At 29.5% G+C, this 18,703-nt stretch overlaps 1 protein-coding gene across 1 annotated transcript; it reads right to left on the bottom strand.

The window, feature by feature from the left end:
• Positions 1 to 6,442: 6,442 nt before the first annotated feature.
• On the bottom strand, positions 6,443 to 15,165 carry LOC123302337 (nucleolar transcription factor 1-A-like). Its single transcript, XM_044885226.1, has 3 exons — positions 14,978 to 15,165; positions 12,806 to 14,801; positions 6,443 to 6,765 (listed from the first exon to the last, which is right to left on the bottom strand). Exons 2-3 carry the CDS (start codon positions 14,795 to 14,797, stop codon positions 6,685 to 6,687), a joined length of 2,073 nt encoding a protein of 690 aa, XP_044741161.1. The 5' UTR covers positions 14,798 to 14,801; positions 14,978 to 15,165; the 3' UTR covers positions 6,443 to 6,684.
• Positions 15,166 to 18,703: the final 3,538 nt, after the last annotated feature.

Raw genomic sequence — 18,703 nt, 5'->3', positions numbered from 1 at the left:
CTTATAACTCCTGAAGTATTTGGTATTGGACACAAGTCGAAAAGGCACTTTCGACTTAAAATTGTTCAGAGAATACACTCTTAAGCTATGATCTATGAGTCATAGGACACCCTGTATAAAAAAGGTTTTCTAACAGTTTTTGACAACAAAAATTTGGTTGAAAAATTATATAAAACATTAAAATAATTATTTTAATTTTAATTGGTTCACTATATCGTTTAAGTATCTTTGTATTTGTAAGCACACACAACTATAAAATTAAAAGTTCAAAATGTAAATAAAAATAAAAAATTATAAAATTTAAGGAGATATGTAAGGATTGAATAATACCACGGATTTCAATAAAATTTTATAAGTTTCAAAAAATTATTGGGTCATCGAGCTTTTTATTATTATTTTATCGTTCAAAGTTGGCTGAAAAAATGATGAATCATATAGGTTATCCTTTTCAATTGAATATTTCTATACAAAAAATCTAGAGAGTGTGATAAAAAACTATCTAAAATATTTAGACAAGCTTGTAGTTTATAATAATACCATAAAAATATAAGGTTGTCTGTCATTGATGTAAAAACAAAATTTTAATTTAATGATGTATTTGTTATTCATTAGAGATGTATAATGAATGAAGAGAGATATCTATATTATCAAATTTATAAGCAGCACTTGCACACAATATATTATATATTTTTGTAGTTGCATGGTATTCTAAAGCTAAAAATAACACATTACTTGACTACAAAGCATGTATTTGGTTTATATGTACCGTGCAATAAACGAAAACTTTTTTGATAATACTGTAGGGAAACTAACACCTTAAGGTCCCTAATGTGTAGCCGCACTATCATCTGCATTGTAACGAAAAATGAGAGTAGTTTTCCCACCACCAAAGCCCTCCAAATAGTAATAATAATAACAAAATTTTAGAAATTCAAAATTTAACTTTGGAAATTATCTTCTAAGGATTTCCGAGGTCACTGATCATGAATTCGAGGTTAAAAAGCTGAAAAACTGAAGATGGTGGCAACCCCATTAAAATCAGCCCGAGAAGTGACAGAGATAAAATATTATTACATTCAAAATTTCACCTCGGAAATCGTCTCTGTGGGGTTTTTAGGGTCGCTGATCACGAATCCGTGGTCAAAAAGTAACTGATAATGTGACAATGAGAAAAAAAATTTAGAAAGTTCTAAATTCCATATTGGAGTCGCTAATCATAAATCCCTGATCAAAAAGCAACTAAAAGTGGTTGCAACTCCATTAAAACCAGACCTAGAAGTTACAGATAAAAAACAAAATTTATAGATTTTTTTATCATTGTCACTTCTAGGGGTGGTTTTAATTGAGTTGCAACTACAATCAGTTCCTTTTTTACCTTAAATTCATGATTAGCCACTCCGAAAACTGCCAAAAGACGATTTCCGAGCTTAAATATCAAATTTTTAAAATTTTTTTTAGCATTCTCACTTCTAAGGGCGGTTTTAATGGGTTGCAATCATTCTTAGTTGCTTTTTGACTTCGGAATCGTGATCTGCAATCCCAAAAGCCTCCGAAAGACGATCTCCGATGTGAAATTTTTAATTAAAACAAATTTTTCTGTCTGTCACTTCTAGGGATAATTTTAATATGGTTACTATCTTTTTCAGTTGCTTTTTGGCGTCGTATTTATGATTAGCGGCCCAAAAAATTCTCGAGAGACCATTTTCGTGGCAATATTTTTAATTTTTTGAATTTTTTTTGCCACTGTTAATATTTAGAGTGCTTACGGGTAGAAAAAACTACCCTCATTTTTCGTAACTGTACATAGGTTAGTGCTTATAGGCTTATAGCGCTTTGATAGGCTGCGAGACAAAGAAGGGTGATGATCCCTTTTTTAACGGACAATAATTCACTTATTGCGTTTCCTATGCTTTTAAGCCTCTATGTTATATATAGCCTCTTTAGAGTTCACTCCGGATTTGGATATGGATTCGGGTAGTTTATTTAATAAATAATTACGATTGAAATAACACAGTCAGTTTGTTTTTTATTGAACACAAAAATCGTACGAAATATTTTTATAAAAAATTAATTTAGTTTAACAAATAACATAAAATGGTAATTACAAAAATGGTACAGTTTTTAAAAATTAAGTCAAAGACCCAACAGACCTAAAAAAATCTACAGTATTTTCAAAATTGATTAAAATAAACACTAATTAAGAATTTCTCGATCTTAAAAACTTAAGAATTGATTAAAATTCATTTCCCTGCTTGACGATACTAGATGCTGCCATGCGGAAATTTTCCACGTTGGAGCAACATCTAACCGAAATCAGTTTCCGATTTAGATTCGTGTCAAGTTCTTTGCATCACCATTTCGGAATAAAACGAAATAATGCGACATAATGAGGTATTAAGGCTCTTTTTACATTCAGCCAGAACCTTAGAACTTTAGTCAGTTCCTTTAATCTCTATTAAGAATTTAATGCAATTCTAAGAACAGAAATGTCTTTGTAACAGTGTTTCTAAACATTTTTGAGCTCTATTAGCACATATGTTGTAAATTCGATCAGAACAACAATTTTCCATATAATTTTCAATTCTTCGAGTCATGCTGGGGGTTTCTAACCCCTTTCCTATCAATATTGTAGGAAATATTCATGAATTAAACGAGCTGGCAAAAACCAAACCAATGTGGTTTTGTAGAATAGCCCAGAACCACACTTTTTCATAAAATTTAGACATCCGCGAGTAGTATCATGGTCTGATCTACAATATATATCAATGCCAGGTTTTTAGTAGATGCAGACAAGTGTTGCAAGCTCACGGTCTTAATATTGGTAGCATCTTCAGATTAAGAAAATATTGTATATTTTAGGTCCGGAAGTTCTTGAACTATAATGTATAATGGCCTCATAAAACAACTAATTATCAAAAAAAGGAACAAATAATTATAAATTAAATAAAATTGAATAATTTTTCCTAATATTATTTCTCATCCAAGAATTTTCTCGTAAAAATTTTGAGTTTTTTTCTAATTAAAAAAAAAAAAATTAATCAAATATGTGCGCGCACATTGGTTAATTAACAATTCTAACTCGTTTGATTCAATAACTCATTATTTTAATTCATTTCAAACTTTTTGTACTAACACTTTCTTTTTACATTTTTTCTGACTTTTCTCCGCCTGTGTATTATTAAAGGAGTTTTTTTCCAATTTTCTATCTCTTTAACATTTTAGCTTTTTCAATGGAAAATAACAAAATGTTGCTATTAATAGCTTTGAATTAAGGTGAAATAGTCTTTTGATATTAACTTTTAAAACTATACAGGGTGCTCTTTAAACTAAACACGTGCTCGACATTCAAAAAATAAATTTTATCGAGAATAAAAAGAAGAGCCTGGACATTCAGGTTCAATGAAAAGCTCACTCAGCATCGTTACTGATAAGAGATAGAAGAAAGCTTTAAATTAGAAAATTATTTCTTATTTAAAAGGTAACACTTTTTTTTATTTTATTTTTTTCCAAAAATTGCATTAAAAAAATTCACACAAGCGTAGATTTTTTTAGGCAGAAATTCAATCTATTTAGTTTCAAAATCTTCAATTCAAATGCTTCAAACAAAAAACTTTAACCTTTTATTGAAGCACAACTTTCTAATTTAAAGTATTCTTCTTCTATCTCTTATCAGTTATGAATCAGAGTGAGCTAGCTTTTCATTGATAATGAAAGTCGAGATCAAATTAATGTTTGCGTAAAATGTACCCCAATGAGCTCAACTTTTTCATTCAAAAAACATATTTTCGAGTTTCAAGCATATGTCAAGTTAAAACACCCCATATATAGTGTGTCCCCGGATAGAGGTAACTATACTTGTAAATTTATTTATTTTTCATTTTAAGCAAAAAAGTCATTCTTTATAAAAAAATTTGCTTATTCTTAAAATTATGTAGGCATATGTAAAACTTCTAAATAATGTAATAATGTACAGGGTAGCCAAAAACTTTTAAATCACTATTTTGCTCTTTTGGTAAACTATCCGTCCTTTTTATAAGTTGACAAAATATTATTCAGAAAAGTTGTTCGCAATTAACAATTATGACTCTATACAAAATATCAAGAAAATCCGTGTACTTTAATTATAGCATCATTTTTTATTTGAACAAAAGTTGTAATTACAAAAAAAAAAACGTAACAAAGAAAATAATAATAAATCAATTAACATGTTCTATTCGAGAGTGTATTTTTTTGTGGAATAACTTAAGAAAATTTATTTTCTCGGATAAACATTAACTAAAAATGGAATTGTCAAAGTTGAAAAGATCTTGAAATTCAACCATGGATTTGAATCTTGAGTCATAATTGTTAATTTTGAGCAACTTTATTTAGTATCATTTAGTCAACTTAAAAAAAGGAGAGGTAGTTTACCAAAGAAAAAAAAAATGCAAAATAAGAAAATTCTCAAGTATCCCTCTATCCGGGGACACACTGTATATCAACTTGATGAAATTACTAACTTTCGAATTCGAAGGAAAGTTACGATTATATTTTGAAACCCTGGTTAAATTTTCAACCAAATTTTCCTTTTGGGTTTTAATTTTCTTAAAATGTAAATTTTAATATCCAAGAAAAAAAAAATTTTTTTTTTGAAATTTTAATAGAAAAAAATCGTAAGAATTGAAAAAATTTTTGTACATCAATGATGTATGGCCCAAAACGTACGTAAATGAACATCAGACATGTTTTTTTGAGCTAGGTACTCTTTTAATCGGTGAAACGGTCTTTGATCGTTGATTGTAAAAATTAATTTCGGTAATTATGACCAGAAAATACGAAAATCAACCTGAAATTGGCATTCTGGTATGTAGTTGTCGAGATATATATATACTTTTTGAGACAACGATTTACGAAATTTTCGAATTCGAAGAGAAAGCAAAATCATACTTTAAAAAACGTCTAATCGATTATATTTCTAATCGAATTTTAAATTGTTTCTGTATTTTAAAATTATCTTTAAACGTTTTTCAAAAATTTATTATGGCTCTTATTAAAAAAGAACTTCCTCTACCCTGCAAAATAATAGTTCTTGTCAGATCTCCTCAAAATATCTTCTTAGATTTTGAACAGCGTTAGTACAAAAAAACAATAATTATAATTCAAATAATCGAAGCTATGATTCATTTTTGGATCTATAAAATGAATCAGACGTATTTAATCAAACACTAATTTAAATTAAATGAACCAGTCGTGTTTTAATTCCAACACTAATAATTTTTTTTTTTCGTCAAAATTTTTTAATTCGTTGTAAAATTTATTAAATTTATGATTATTGCTAAAATTAATTTTGATAAAATGAAATCGACAGTATAATAGTTACACATAACAGTGGCGTGTTTACTCAGGGGATATCAGGGAACTCTATCCCTATACTTCAGTCGAATGTACTTGTTTCCACATTTTAACTATTTTTAGAGGGGCCTACGTCAACAACTTTTAAACTGTTTATGACCTTTCAGAGAACCTAACAAAATTAGCTTATTCGCAATGTTTTTTTAAAATATTTAGCTATAACACCGGTGTAGGTCTTGGTAAGCAAAAAAAATTGGGTATTATCGTTAGTGAAAAATAAATTATGAAATTTGAAAAAAGTTAAAATTTATGTAAAAATATACTTAAATATTCTGATTTCGAGTCATAAAAGCACATTTTACTTTTATAATATTAAAATTAAGAATCGTAATTTTTAAACTATATATCACGTGATCTAAATCGCGGGTAAGCCCTGCTGTGATGTCATATCGGAATGAGCCATAGACCATCAGTTAGTTCAGTGTAGATAGCTGGGTATTACTCGAGATAAATATATATATTCCGAAAGCTCAATGTTTCTAGTTTTCAAAATCGTCAATCAATCGAAAATCTGTTAAAATTGACGGACTGACAATTTTTAAAGTGCGCGGAGTACACGAAAAACTTGAAAATTAGAGGGTGTTAGATAATTTTGAAACACAATCTCATGATATACACTGTGTTAAAGTGAAAAATCACTGTAGTACGGTGTATTCTTAATAATAATCGACTTATAAATAAGAATGCTTCATTTTGTGTAAATATTTTTACAGCTCTTACTTCCAAATTTCTTATGCATGTTAGCAAAACTTAAAAATTGTAAAAGATTTGTCTCGGTTTATAGAATTTCTCAAAGTTAGGAAATTCAATTAAATAAATATTTTCTACGAAATTGCCTGAAATCGATCAGGGAGAAATTATTCTTCCTTCAGGATTTTGGACAATAGCTTAGAAACTAAGAATCGAATTATTTTTGTAGTTTTGGATCAAACTTGTGTTAAAAGTCTGAGTAAACACAGCCAAAATAACAAATTCTTTCCTCATCTTGAATATAAACGATTTTTATAAATAATTGTGTATAAATAGAGAAAAATTTATTAGAAATCATCTTCTGATTTAATTAAAATTAAAAAAATTGAATTCTTTAAGTTACTTAAGAAATCGCAACGCTCAATTTAGCTACAAAATTATTTGAAATATTTTTCGACTAGATCAGAAAATAACGTATCGGATAAAAATAGATGAAGGTGGCGTGGCGATTTCTCAGAGGGAACTTAAATTCTTGTCAAGAAAATTAATACAAAAATACTTATAACTATAGGATATTACTTTACTGAAATTTTGAAAGGTTCACTAATCACTAGAATCATCTGAATCATCCTCTTCTTCAGAGCTACTTGCAGCTTCACCTTCCGATTTAGCTGAATCTTCATCCTGAAAATGAGAAATATATCTTAATTTAAATTACATTCTCAAGCTCAAAAATGGAAGCTTTCAACTACCTTATACACCGAGTTCTCAATTTAATACTGTCAAAAGATTCTCTAGAGAAATTCCTATCCTAATCATTATCATTATATATTATAAATGTGAAACTAAGGATGTTTGTGTGTTTGTTACGCTTTCACGCAGACACTAGCAAATGGTTTTTAATGAAATTGTACAGCAATATAGCTCATACATCAGAATAACACATGAGCTATAAATTAAACAGATACAGATACTAACAAAAAAACATTTTTGTAATAAATTTAATCTGACATTTACTATTTTAAATTTTTACAGAAATCTTTAATTTATGATTCAAAATGATGATCACAAATGGAGCAGAGTTTGATCATCATTTTGAACCATAAATTAAAGATTTCTGTAAAAATTTAAATAGTAAATGTCACAATTCATGGCTACCTTTTCTGATATACTCAATGAATTATGACTACTTTATAATCTAAAACATTGAAAACTGTACATATCTTTTAGCTGCGTAAAACAATCCCTTCAAGTGTTATTTACTAAGCCCAGGAAAACACTTGAAATTTTTGAAAGTTCTTTATTTTTTATAAGAAATAACATTTAAACTTTTCTTCTACCTCTAGCGGTTTACAAGATGAATCATTTTTCATTTGATTGAATGAGCATAAAAATTCAATTTTAAAATTGGCATATCTCGGTCAATTTTGAAGCTAGAAAGTCGAAAAAAAACGAAAATGTGCACAAATACTTCAGCAAGTTTTTTTTTATTTGATGCATACTTTGTTTGTAATTTTTTGTAATATAAAAAGGTAATTTAAATCATCTCCGGGAGCTGATCTAGAAATGACATTCGCATTGCTCAGACGGGCTTTAAAATGATTGTTTTAAAATCTTTGGAAATTTCTAAAAGGTGCAAGTCTTACAATTCTACACTTAATGATCGAACAAATTTATTTTCATCGTTTGTTTTTAACCATTTAAGGAGAAGTTTTAAATAATTTTAATATAATTAATTATCAAAAATTTTAATAATTTTATTAATCAGACAACAAAAAATTTTAATATTGATTGATTTCAGACTTAATGTTTGTTCAAAAATAATATATTTATTTCATATATATCAAGGTATAATAATTTTAGTCCCAAGTTTGTAACGCTTAAAAATATTGATACTACAAACAAAATTTTGGTATACGGGATCATAAAATCATTAAGTAGTCCGTTTCCGTTTGTAAATCTGTCCGCCCGTAAACATGATGATTTAAAAACGAAAAGACATATCAAGCGGAAATTTTTAAGGCGTGCTCAAGACGTAAAAAGTGAATTTGAGTTCGAAAATAAGCAACATAGGCCAATTAGATTTAGGGATCTTGTCAAATGTTAAAATGTAAAAATAATCACGGCAAAATCCGTCATTGAGCATGATTAATTTTCGCATGAAAAATTTTTCCCGGTTAAAACATGCTCCTGAAACTAAAAGTGCAGGTTGCCGGTGGGCTTTCTTTTAACAAGTATTATTGACCGGATCGCTTTGAAAATTGAAGTCAAAATTAACAAAAAATGTTCTTAAACATTTTTCTCTAAATTCTCCAGTTTTCGAGGAAAAAACTTGTAAACATTGAAAACACACGATTTTTACGATTTTCATCCCTCAAAAAGTCTATGAAATAATCACATATTTAATATGTATAAATTTGTATTTGCAGTGTAAAGCTTACTCAACAACATTCCGCAAAAATTTTTGGCTTAACTGCATTTTAAGTGCTACCCAACAGAAACGCTTTTCTGATCTATACATGCTAGAAAGATGGAATTTTCACCAATCGACTCGAAATAAAATCAAATTAACAGAAAATTTAGAAAAATTTCATTTTCCACAAAGCACTCCCCCGGAAAATTGGAAAAACTGTTTTTGCGATGTTCGGAGAGGAGGTTTGCGCGCGTTCTCTTAACAATTAACAATCAAGCACTTAATATGTAATTATTATTCAAGTATTGGTCATGTGAAAGATTCTTGAAAAACTCGCAAAAAATTTGTTATACCATGTATATATGAAATATATCAAGGTATATGTAGTATAAGTTTAGTCCGAAGTTTGTAACGCTTAAAAATATTGATGCTACGAAGAAAATTTTTCTCGTCTTGGTTGCTCGTCTGTCTGTCAACACGATAACTCAAAAACGAAAAATGGTATCAATCTGAAATTTTACAGCATGCTCAGGACGTAAAAAGTGAGATCGAGTTCGTAAATGAGCAACATAGATTAATTGGTCTTGGGTCCGTAGGATTCATTTAGTAAACCGTTATAAATAGAACAAAAGTTTAAATGTAAAAAATGTTCTTTGTAAAAAATTAAACAACTTTTGGTTGAAGCAAATTAGGACAAAACTTTGATATCCATTTTCTCCAAAACTATAAATGATAGAGAGTTGAAAATTTGCAGGTAGCTGCAACTAGAGGTCATGTGAAACATTGTCACAAAACGAAACAAAATTCTAGAAAGTACAGGGTATATCAACAATTAACTCAGTCAATTGTTTGTATTCACTTGTTATACCATGTATATGAAATATACATGGTATACTAAGTTTAGTCCCAAGTTTGTAACGCTTAAAAATATTGATGCTATGAACCAAATTTTGGTACAGGTGTTCATAAAATCATCTAATTAGTCCATTTCCGATTGTCTGTCTGTCGTCTGTCATCACGATAACTCAAAAACGAAGAGATATCAAGCTGAAATAGCCTGCTTAGGACGTAAAAAGTGAGTTCGAGTTCGTAAATGAGCAACATAGGTCAATTGGGCCTTGAGTTTGTAGGATCCACCTTGTAAACCGTTAGAGATAGAATAGCAGTTTAAATGTAAAAAATGTTCCTCATAAAAAAATAAATAACTTTTGTTTCAAACATTTTTTTGTAAACATCACTGCTTACCCACGAGGGCGCAAATTAGGTGCAAATTTTTTAGTATGTGTTAATATGAGAATATCAGTTAAGTACATGTTTGTGGCTATCTAAGAGGGGTTTTCTGTCTTTACTTACATGATGTAAAAAAACCAAAGATTGGATCATCAACACTGTCTATACTTGGTATTTCAACAATTGACTCAGTCAATTGTTTGTATCCACTTGTTAATCAATAATTTTAGTATAAATAAAGGTGTAATTTTGAAATAATTTACATTGTTTTGATAATGGTCATACAGACTACAACGACCGTCACAGACAACAAATTGTAAGAATATTATTTGTTATATTTTTAATAAAAAAGTGGTTTTACAAAGCTGAAAAATGAGTTTTAATAGTGAAAAATATATCGCTGCAAGATATAAAAATGCAGTGAAAACAGTCAAAATGAGCCCAAAATTATGGTATCTCCGATAATCGTTACAAAAGGTATGTACATTTTATTAGTACCATCATTCTAGATTTTTAAATCGCATTTTGGGGGAGGGGGGAAGCCCGACTTTTTGGTTAAGGTTAGGGTGGTCAAAGATAAGTATACATTTGAGAAGGCGGGATGCTACCCCTTATAAAAGGGGCCGCCATTTTGGTTTAAAGTTGTTTTTTTGCAATAACAGCTACACTATTGTTTTTTACGAAAAAGTGTCGGGAGAATTTTTGTAGAGAATAAAATTCTCTACAAACAAGTGACAACAAACAATTGACTGAGTTAATTGTTGAAATAGCATGTATAGAAGACAGTGTTGATTACTCTATCACATACATATATTCGTTGTGTGCGTAGTCATGGTAGGGACAATCAAATTGATGCCAGCGCTTCTAGTGAAAAATTTTAGCGATAAAGGACGCTGTTATGACTAATTTGCAGTTCTTTACATGTTAATGTTATAGAAAACGTTAAATTAAAATTATTGAGAAAAAATCCTAATTACTTAAACTTAATGCATTAAAAATTGTGAAAATAAGAAATCAAATTGCACAAATATTATTTTTCAAATGTAAATTAGCATAATTATTTATTTAAATTTGTGAGACAATAATATTAAATTTTCAATGTATGACATAAATGCAATCCATATAATTATATATGCATCCATACAATTCTATAATTAAAGTAGTGTATCGTTACCATGGGAACGCCTTCAAAAAAACTCACGCACGGTGCGAATATGTATACATGTCACCATACACAACTGAAAATCCCATATTAATATACATACTATAAAATTTACATCTATTGTGTGTCCTCGTGAGTAAACAGTAATGTTTACAAAAAAAAGTTTCAAACAAAAGTTGAACTTTTGAATTTTTTTTATAAAGAACATATTTTACATTTAAACTTTTGTTCTATCTCTAACGGTTTACAAGATGGGTCCAACGAACCCAAGATCCAATTGATCTGTTGCTCATTTACGAACATATATACATGGTATAAAAAGAAGGTTCATATTTTCTACAGAAGGGATTTTCTTGTTGGAATATGTTCAGGGGTATCCCCCGAATATAAACCCAAAATGAGGGGGGCGAGCTAGCTTTAGTCGCTGTCTTGGAAAACACGTTTTATCAAATATCTCGTGAACCGTGCATCATACGACAAAAATAGTAGAAATTATTTTCAAGAAAACTTTTGTTTGAAACTTTTTGTATAATGCATATATTTTTATTTATAGCGCTCCAAACATTTTTCGATATGGTTATCACTAGTTAACGGTTCATGATACATTAAAGTAACATAAGTTTGGAGCTTTCTAAATAAAAACTTTAGCATTATAAAAAAAAAAAAATTCAAATAAAAGTAGAAAATTTTATTATCTACGAAAATGATATCTACTACATATTTGTAGTACGATGCACGGTTCACGAGATATTTGATATAACAAGTTTTCTAAGATGGCGGGTAAAGCTCGCACCTCGCAGTTCAATTCAGGAAATACTGAACATATTCCAAAAAGGAAATCCCTTCTGTAGAAAATTGTAGAAAAGAAGTATCCGAGTATTGGGTATATAGGCCAATAGAATAACGGAAAAAGATATGGCTTACGTGTTGTTGTCGGTTACAGATCAGATGTGGTTTTAATCTATGGAGGGGGGTGGTTTTCACATAATAGACCTGCCGAGCCCGGAACCTGGGGACTGGAATTATTAAGCAAATATATAAAAATTTTTTTGCTTTCTTGTAAGCGATGTAACTCGTAAATGGTGCACTCAAGGATGATGATGCTGTGGAACTTTTTGTTCCTTAGATGTTTTTTTAGGACTTCGCAAGAAAAAAAAAAAACCAAAAACAAATTTATAAAATAAATTTATTTCTTTGCAAATAATTGTTTTAAAAAAAATTTACCCCTATATCTTGTAAACGTCTTGAAATGTTAAGCATCTCGTTAAATTGAAAATTCGATGAGAAAATTACTTTTGCAACTAAGGAATTTTCGCCATTTTTAAACCGCTGTAACTGTAGTTAATATTGAATATGAGTATGGGCAACAAAATTGCTTAATAAAATTGACATTTTCTTCTTTCGATTCCCATCATTGAAATTGCGATCGGATAAAAACTCAGACCTTGCGGCCTGCTCAAAGTCAATTACTTTTTTTCAGACACCTAGTGCAAAATGGAATTGTGCAAAAACTATTAAATCAAATGAAACGTTTCAAAGCTAATTTTGTTCTTTGAGGTATCAGCTACAAGATATAGGGGTAAATTTTTTTAAAAACAATTATTTGCAAACAAATAAATTCATTTGAAAAATAGCGTTTTCTCGGCATTTTTTCAAAGGAACAAAAAGTTCTACAGCATCAGTATCCTCAAGTGCACAAATTACATCGCTTACAAGAAAGCAAAAAATTTTTAGTCCCCAGATTCCGGGCGAGCGGACTCGGCAGGTCCAATATGTGAGTACCCCCCTCCATAGATTAAAACTTCTGACTTGTAACCACCAACAACACGTACAATCCGTAATTCTACTGACCTAATATTGTATAAAAATTAAATAGATTATGATATTCGGGAAAAAAATTTTTGTAGTTTGAAACATACCTCACTCTTAACTTCTTTTTTCACACGCTCTTCCACATTTTCTTCATCTTCATCGTCAGAATCTTCTTCGGACTCGTCTTCATCAGCGGATTCTGATTCACTTTCATTTTCAGCGGCCTTTGATCGTGATGTTTTCATTCTTGAATATAATTTTAACTCATCGGGCGTCAAACCCTTCAAGAATTTCTCATACTTGATAATATACGTATTTTTTAATTTGTCCAATCTCTTTCGATATTTCTCCTGCTCTTGATTTGATAATTCATTCCATAAATCTTGAACAGATTTTTTTGATTTCGTTTTATTTTTCAATTCTTTTGCATATAATTCAATTGGTTTTGCTGGTGGGGATTCAGGTTCATCCGGAAGGAGTGTAGCCAATGGTGTAGCTGGTTCTTCAAGTACATTATTTTCGAGAGTCTCGATAACGTCCGAATTAGTTGATTGCTTTCGTTTTTTTTTATGGTTAGTTACATTTGGTAGTATCTCTGGCATTTTACTAGTAGATGCATAGACAGGGGATGGTGGATCATTGGTACCTTCAGGTGAAGCTCCAGCATCTTCATCTTCCTTTTCTTTGGTGCTTTTCTTTCGTGATTTTGGTTGATTGTTTAGAAGTTCCAATAATCGTTCCTCCTCTGTTAACGATTCGATATATGCCGAATAATCTTTTTTATATTGATCGATTAACTCCATCAGTTTTTGTTTCCACGATTCTTTTTCCTGTTCAGTACATTTTTTCCATTCTTGGGCAATCGCTGCAATACGATCTTTTGGATTAATCCCTTGAATTCGTTCTGTTCCTATAAGATTCTTTGAAAATAAAGCATATGCTGATAATGGTGGTTTATCGGGTTTTCCAGCAATCTTTTCTTTTAGATGTCGTTCTTCCTTGGTTAATAAATTCTGCATTTTCTTTTTATATTCGTCGTTCGCATCTGTATCCGTATCTGCGTTTTTGCCAGTTTGTGATAACGCTAAATCTATCCAGTAGAACTTTTTTTCGTCGCTTAAATTCTTCCATTTTCTCTTGCATTTTTTTAAAAACAGATTTCGATCAATTTTATCGTCGGCATCCTTTAATTTCGAATCGTAATATAATTTAAACGGTTTTTTTGGAACGTTTAACGCAATCATTTTTTGTTTTTGTGATTTAGGCTCCAATTCAGGATGTTTTTTATAAAATTCACGCAATTTTACCAAATATTCGTCTCGTTGTACTTCCGCTAATTTCATATATTTCTCACGTTTGGCAGGTGATAATTTTTTGTACATTTCAGAGATATGCTTTGATAATGTTGGCATATCCATTTTTGGATTCTTTTTTAGCACCTTAGTTTTATTTCGCATGTAATAAATCATGTAACATGATAATGGACGCCGTGGCATATCTGGATGACGCTTTATTTTATTATTTCTGTACGATGTCCATGGATGAGATACCCATGCTTTGGCATCAGTAATTATCTCACCAAGTAGTCGGTAACATCGTACATGTTTTTGTACAAACTCCCACATTTGACGACACTGATCACTTGAATAATCCCCAAATCGTAAACTCTCCCAATCGAGTTTTGCTAAACGTGACTTAAAACGTAAATTATCCTTTTCAGGTAAAATTTCATCAATTTTTCCTAATAATATTTCTAAATCATTTGTGGGCCATGTGGGTAAATCTTGTTCAATTTTAGGTTCTAGCATAACTACATCGTCGCTTGCAACAGTTGTGTCATTATTTTCATACGAGAAATTTTCCTCAATATGATTTTCCTCATCATTCGTGTTATCTGACGTAATCAAACCTGGTTTAATGCCTACATCTGCTTCATCTTTAACAAATATTCCCGCCGATGAATCCTCTTCCTTTACAATTGAATCATTTTTATTTTTTCGGGGACGTTTTTTCTTCGATCCACTTTTCGAAGACTTTGCTTTTGGTATTTCGGTATCAGATTCTTGTTGTACTTGTTGATGTTTGCGTTTAGGCCCCATTATTCTATGATAAAAAAATTACGCGCGTAAATTCATAGGTGACTTGATAAGATAATTTATAAAGATTTTTCAATGAATTTATAAATGAAATTAGGTTTTTTATAGATTGTTCTTGAAATATTTTATAAAATTATGAAAAATTAAGGGTGGTAAACAGGGAAAACATCGAAATAAACTCACCCGAATTTTCATAAAACTGTACTACACAAAAAAAAACACTGGAATAGCTTTTCACTAAAATAATTTTACGATTAACTGAATAATTTGATTTTCACATAGGTTAATTTTAATTTTTAACCTTTTTATTTAAGAAAAAACCTTTTTTAAAAGTTTTTTCTAGACATAAATTTCTGTTATCCGTCAATACAATTCTTTACACTAATCTACTTTTACCATAAGCAAAGCACACTTTATCATAGTAACTTCATTCCTTTATTTATCACCAGTTGTCGCCACATTTGGTTACCTTTTTTGAATTTCTGAATATTACATTCAAAATGAAAGAAACACAAATTATTAGGAATTAAATTCCAATCACACTGTTTTTTGTTTAAATTTAAATATATAAATGGAAATTTGATAATTTTATTTAAAAATAATCTTATAAAAATTAATAGCATGAAGTTATTAGAGACGCGAAATCATTTCAGCAAGTGTAGAAATAGGATTGGAAAAAATAATAAAATTTAAGAAGTAATAAAAAATTGTATTCTCGAAATACAAATGTATAAGAGAGACAAAAGCATTGACATTATAATATATAATGGTTTAAGGATACAAGATATTGAAATTCAAACATTATTTATTCGTTAAAAGTGTGATTTTCGTAAATAAGACTCTCTAGCATTCATCCATATGAACTTTTTCTCATATTGCGATTAATACATACTACCGATGATTATAAGTTTAATGCATTTTTATAACTGCCATGTATATATGTAATATATACCAAGTTTGTAAAGCTTAAAAATATTGTTGCTACGAACAAAAGGTGTTCATAAAATCAGCTAACTAGTCCATTTTCGGTCCGTCTGTGATATCAAGCTGAAATTATAGCCTGCTTAGGGCGTAAAAAGTGAGGCCGAGTTCGTAAATGAGCAACATAAGTTTTCTTATAAAGAAATAACTTTTGTTTGAAACATTTTTTCGTAAACATCACTGTTTACCCGTAGGGAGCGCAAATTATGCGAAAATTGTACATTATGTATTATATGGGAATATCAGTTATATATGTGTGACATGTATGTATGTGTAACGTGATAGAGTAATTACCACTGCCTATAAATGGTATTTCAACAATTAACTCAGTGAATTGTTTATTTTCATTTGTTATTAATGAAATATCAATGTTTACCATTAGATTTTGGGCCTACGTCTCGTAAATAAAGTATTTCATAAGTGTTTAATGTTTTTTTTTACCTTTTTACTCTTGTAAAATCTTATTGGAAAATATTCGTCTATGCTAAACCGCCAAGTCGATCTTCAGACATTGTCGATCTCAAGGCGCAATTCCACTGAGAAAATTTTTAGGCAATATGTATAGCATGCGGCATTGACGCAGCTACACGCAGTCTTTTAATAGAAGGAACACAAAGCGACAAAAATATGTCTCCTTGACGCATGCTACAAGTTGACTCTGAACGGAACAGTGAACGGATCGGTGTGCTAGCGTGGTTCTAGAATTTTTTTTCCGGAGGGGGTCACGACATAAAAAAAAATCAAAAATAACAAAATTAACCAAATAAACAAAGCAAACCGAATTTTTTGAATGAATTAAAAACAAAGCCAGAATAATCTTATGCAAAAACCTCCAGAATAACCTTGTGCAAAAGTCCATTGTTGATTTCAGTGTCGTCAAAATCAGGATAGAACCAGAAAATAACAACAAAAGTAAAAAGATAAAACATTTGGGGGGGGGAGGTCATGACCCTTGTGACCTCGTGCTTACTTTGCAATAGTTTAATAATCAGGGAAGAAAAATACTTTCTGCTTTATATAAGGCCGCCAGCGAAGCGAGTACATAATCTCTATCTCTATACATTATAAATGCGAAAGTAAGCATGTTTATTTGTTTGTTTGTATGCTTGTTTGTTTTTTTTGTTTGTTACGCTTTCAAGCTAAAACTAGCGAATGGATTTTAATGAAACTACACAGCAATTTAGCTCATACTTCAGAATAACACATGAGATATAATTTATAAAGAAATATTAATAAAAAAAAAAAAAATTTAAAAATTAATTTAATTTGACAATACCATAAATTACAGATTTCTGTAAAAATAGTCATTTGACAGTACCATAAATTACAGATTTCTGTAAATAAAGTCAATATAAAATATTTCACGGCCATCTTTTCTGATATACTCAATGAATAATTACGACTATTATACATTTAAAAAAATAGAAAATCATACATATATTTTACCTGTGTAAAACAATCGTTACCATTATTTCGAGTGTTATAGAAAGGGGATAAGCGAGAGCAATCTTTATCAATCTTTACTTTTAAACCCAGCGAAGCGGGTGGGTATCACTCTAGTAGTAATATATTTGCTTGAAACTTTTTTACATAAACTGAAGAGATTTCAATAAATCTAATAGCTCTTATATAATTATAAGTATAAATCGATAATTTGAAATGATTATATAAAACATATGTATAATATAGGAATCAATGTAAATGACAGGTGTAATCTTTTTATAGTATTTTATGTTGATAGCAATGATAGTTATTACAAATTTTAATTATCTTTTCAATTAATTGATTACATTTCATAAACAAAACATTTGTTATGAAACTAGATATACGTTTTTACTATAAAAAGAAATCTTTTTTTTTTTTTTACAATAAAATTTTATTTTAAAAATCCCCCCACGAAGTTGAAGATTATCGTAATTTTATTATTAGTGATGGGTATATGCAATTTGCCTGTTGAAAAATTCATTGTGTTAACATTTAAAATAAACAAAAAATTGTCTATTAAATAGACAAAAAATAAACATAAAATGTTAATTTGACGATTATTCTCCAATTTGAGCATTATTGCTCATGAATACTTCAAATCTAAAAATTCGTTGAGAAAATCGGCTTTTTGATTTTTCTTTAAAATTAATTATTAAAACATCGCTTGTTAGAGCTTATAAGACGTTTAAGCACCCAGGAAGAACACAATTAAAGTGTGAACGTAGCTTAAAATCAAATATTAATTTCAATTGTTAACCAAATAAAATTTATGAATATTTAAATTTGAACAAACATATTAAAGACTAATGAACTTTAAATTTCCCATGTGTTGAATTAATTTCCTGAAATGTGTATGAACTTTATAATTATTAATAATGAATCGTTCATTTAGGAATTTTTTTTAATTAGCGTAAAAATAAAACATTTACAAGTACAGAAGTAGGATAAATGCTTCCTTGGACAGATTAAACCATGGTATTTAAACCATATATATGTAATTAGCCTATTTAGCGTTATGGTTAACCCATTTCTGAGCAAATACATAGGTAGGTAGATTAATTAATACGTGAATTGGACCATTCAACAATATCTGAATCAATATTATAAACAGTTTGATATCGTGAGTGAATCGTGAGAATCGTGAGAAATCTGGCATCTAAGGTAGCTGTGGAAATAATAAAAATGGAACATGTTTCCATGGAAATGCCATATATGGAGAATTGCAATGAGTGTGCTGTGGAAATCACAGTTACTAAATATGGAAATTTGAGTATGGATAGCTCATATACAGTTGTTATTGAATTATTATAAATATAATAGTTATATATACGATTGTAAAAAAATATATCAAAGTTTTTATTGTATTGAACCTACTAGGAAAAACGTTGCAATATTTTATTTCTAAGCGTTACAAAATTTAAACCAACTTTAGAATACCCTTAC

This window comes from Chrysoperla carnea, chromosome X, assembly GCF_905475395.1.
Source record: "Chrysoperla carnea chromosome X, inChrCarn1.1, whole genome shotgun sequence".
NCBI classification, from domain to species: Eukaryota; Metazoa; Arthropoda; class Insecta; order Neuroptera; family Chrysopidae; genus Chrysoperla; species Chrysoperla carnea.
The sequence above is the reverse complement of the archived record's forward strand: the minus strand, read 5'-3'. Positions and strand labels throughout refer to the sequence as shown.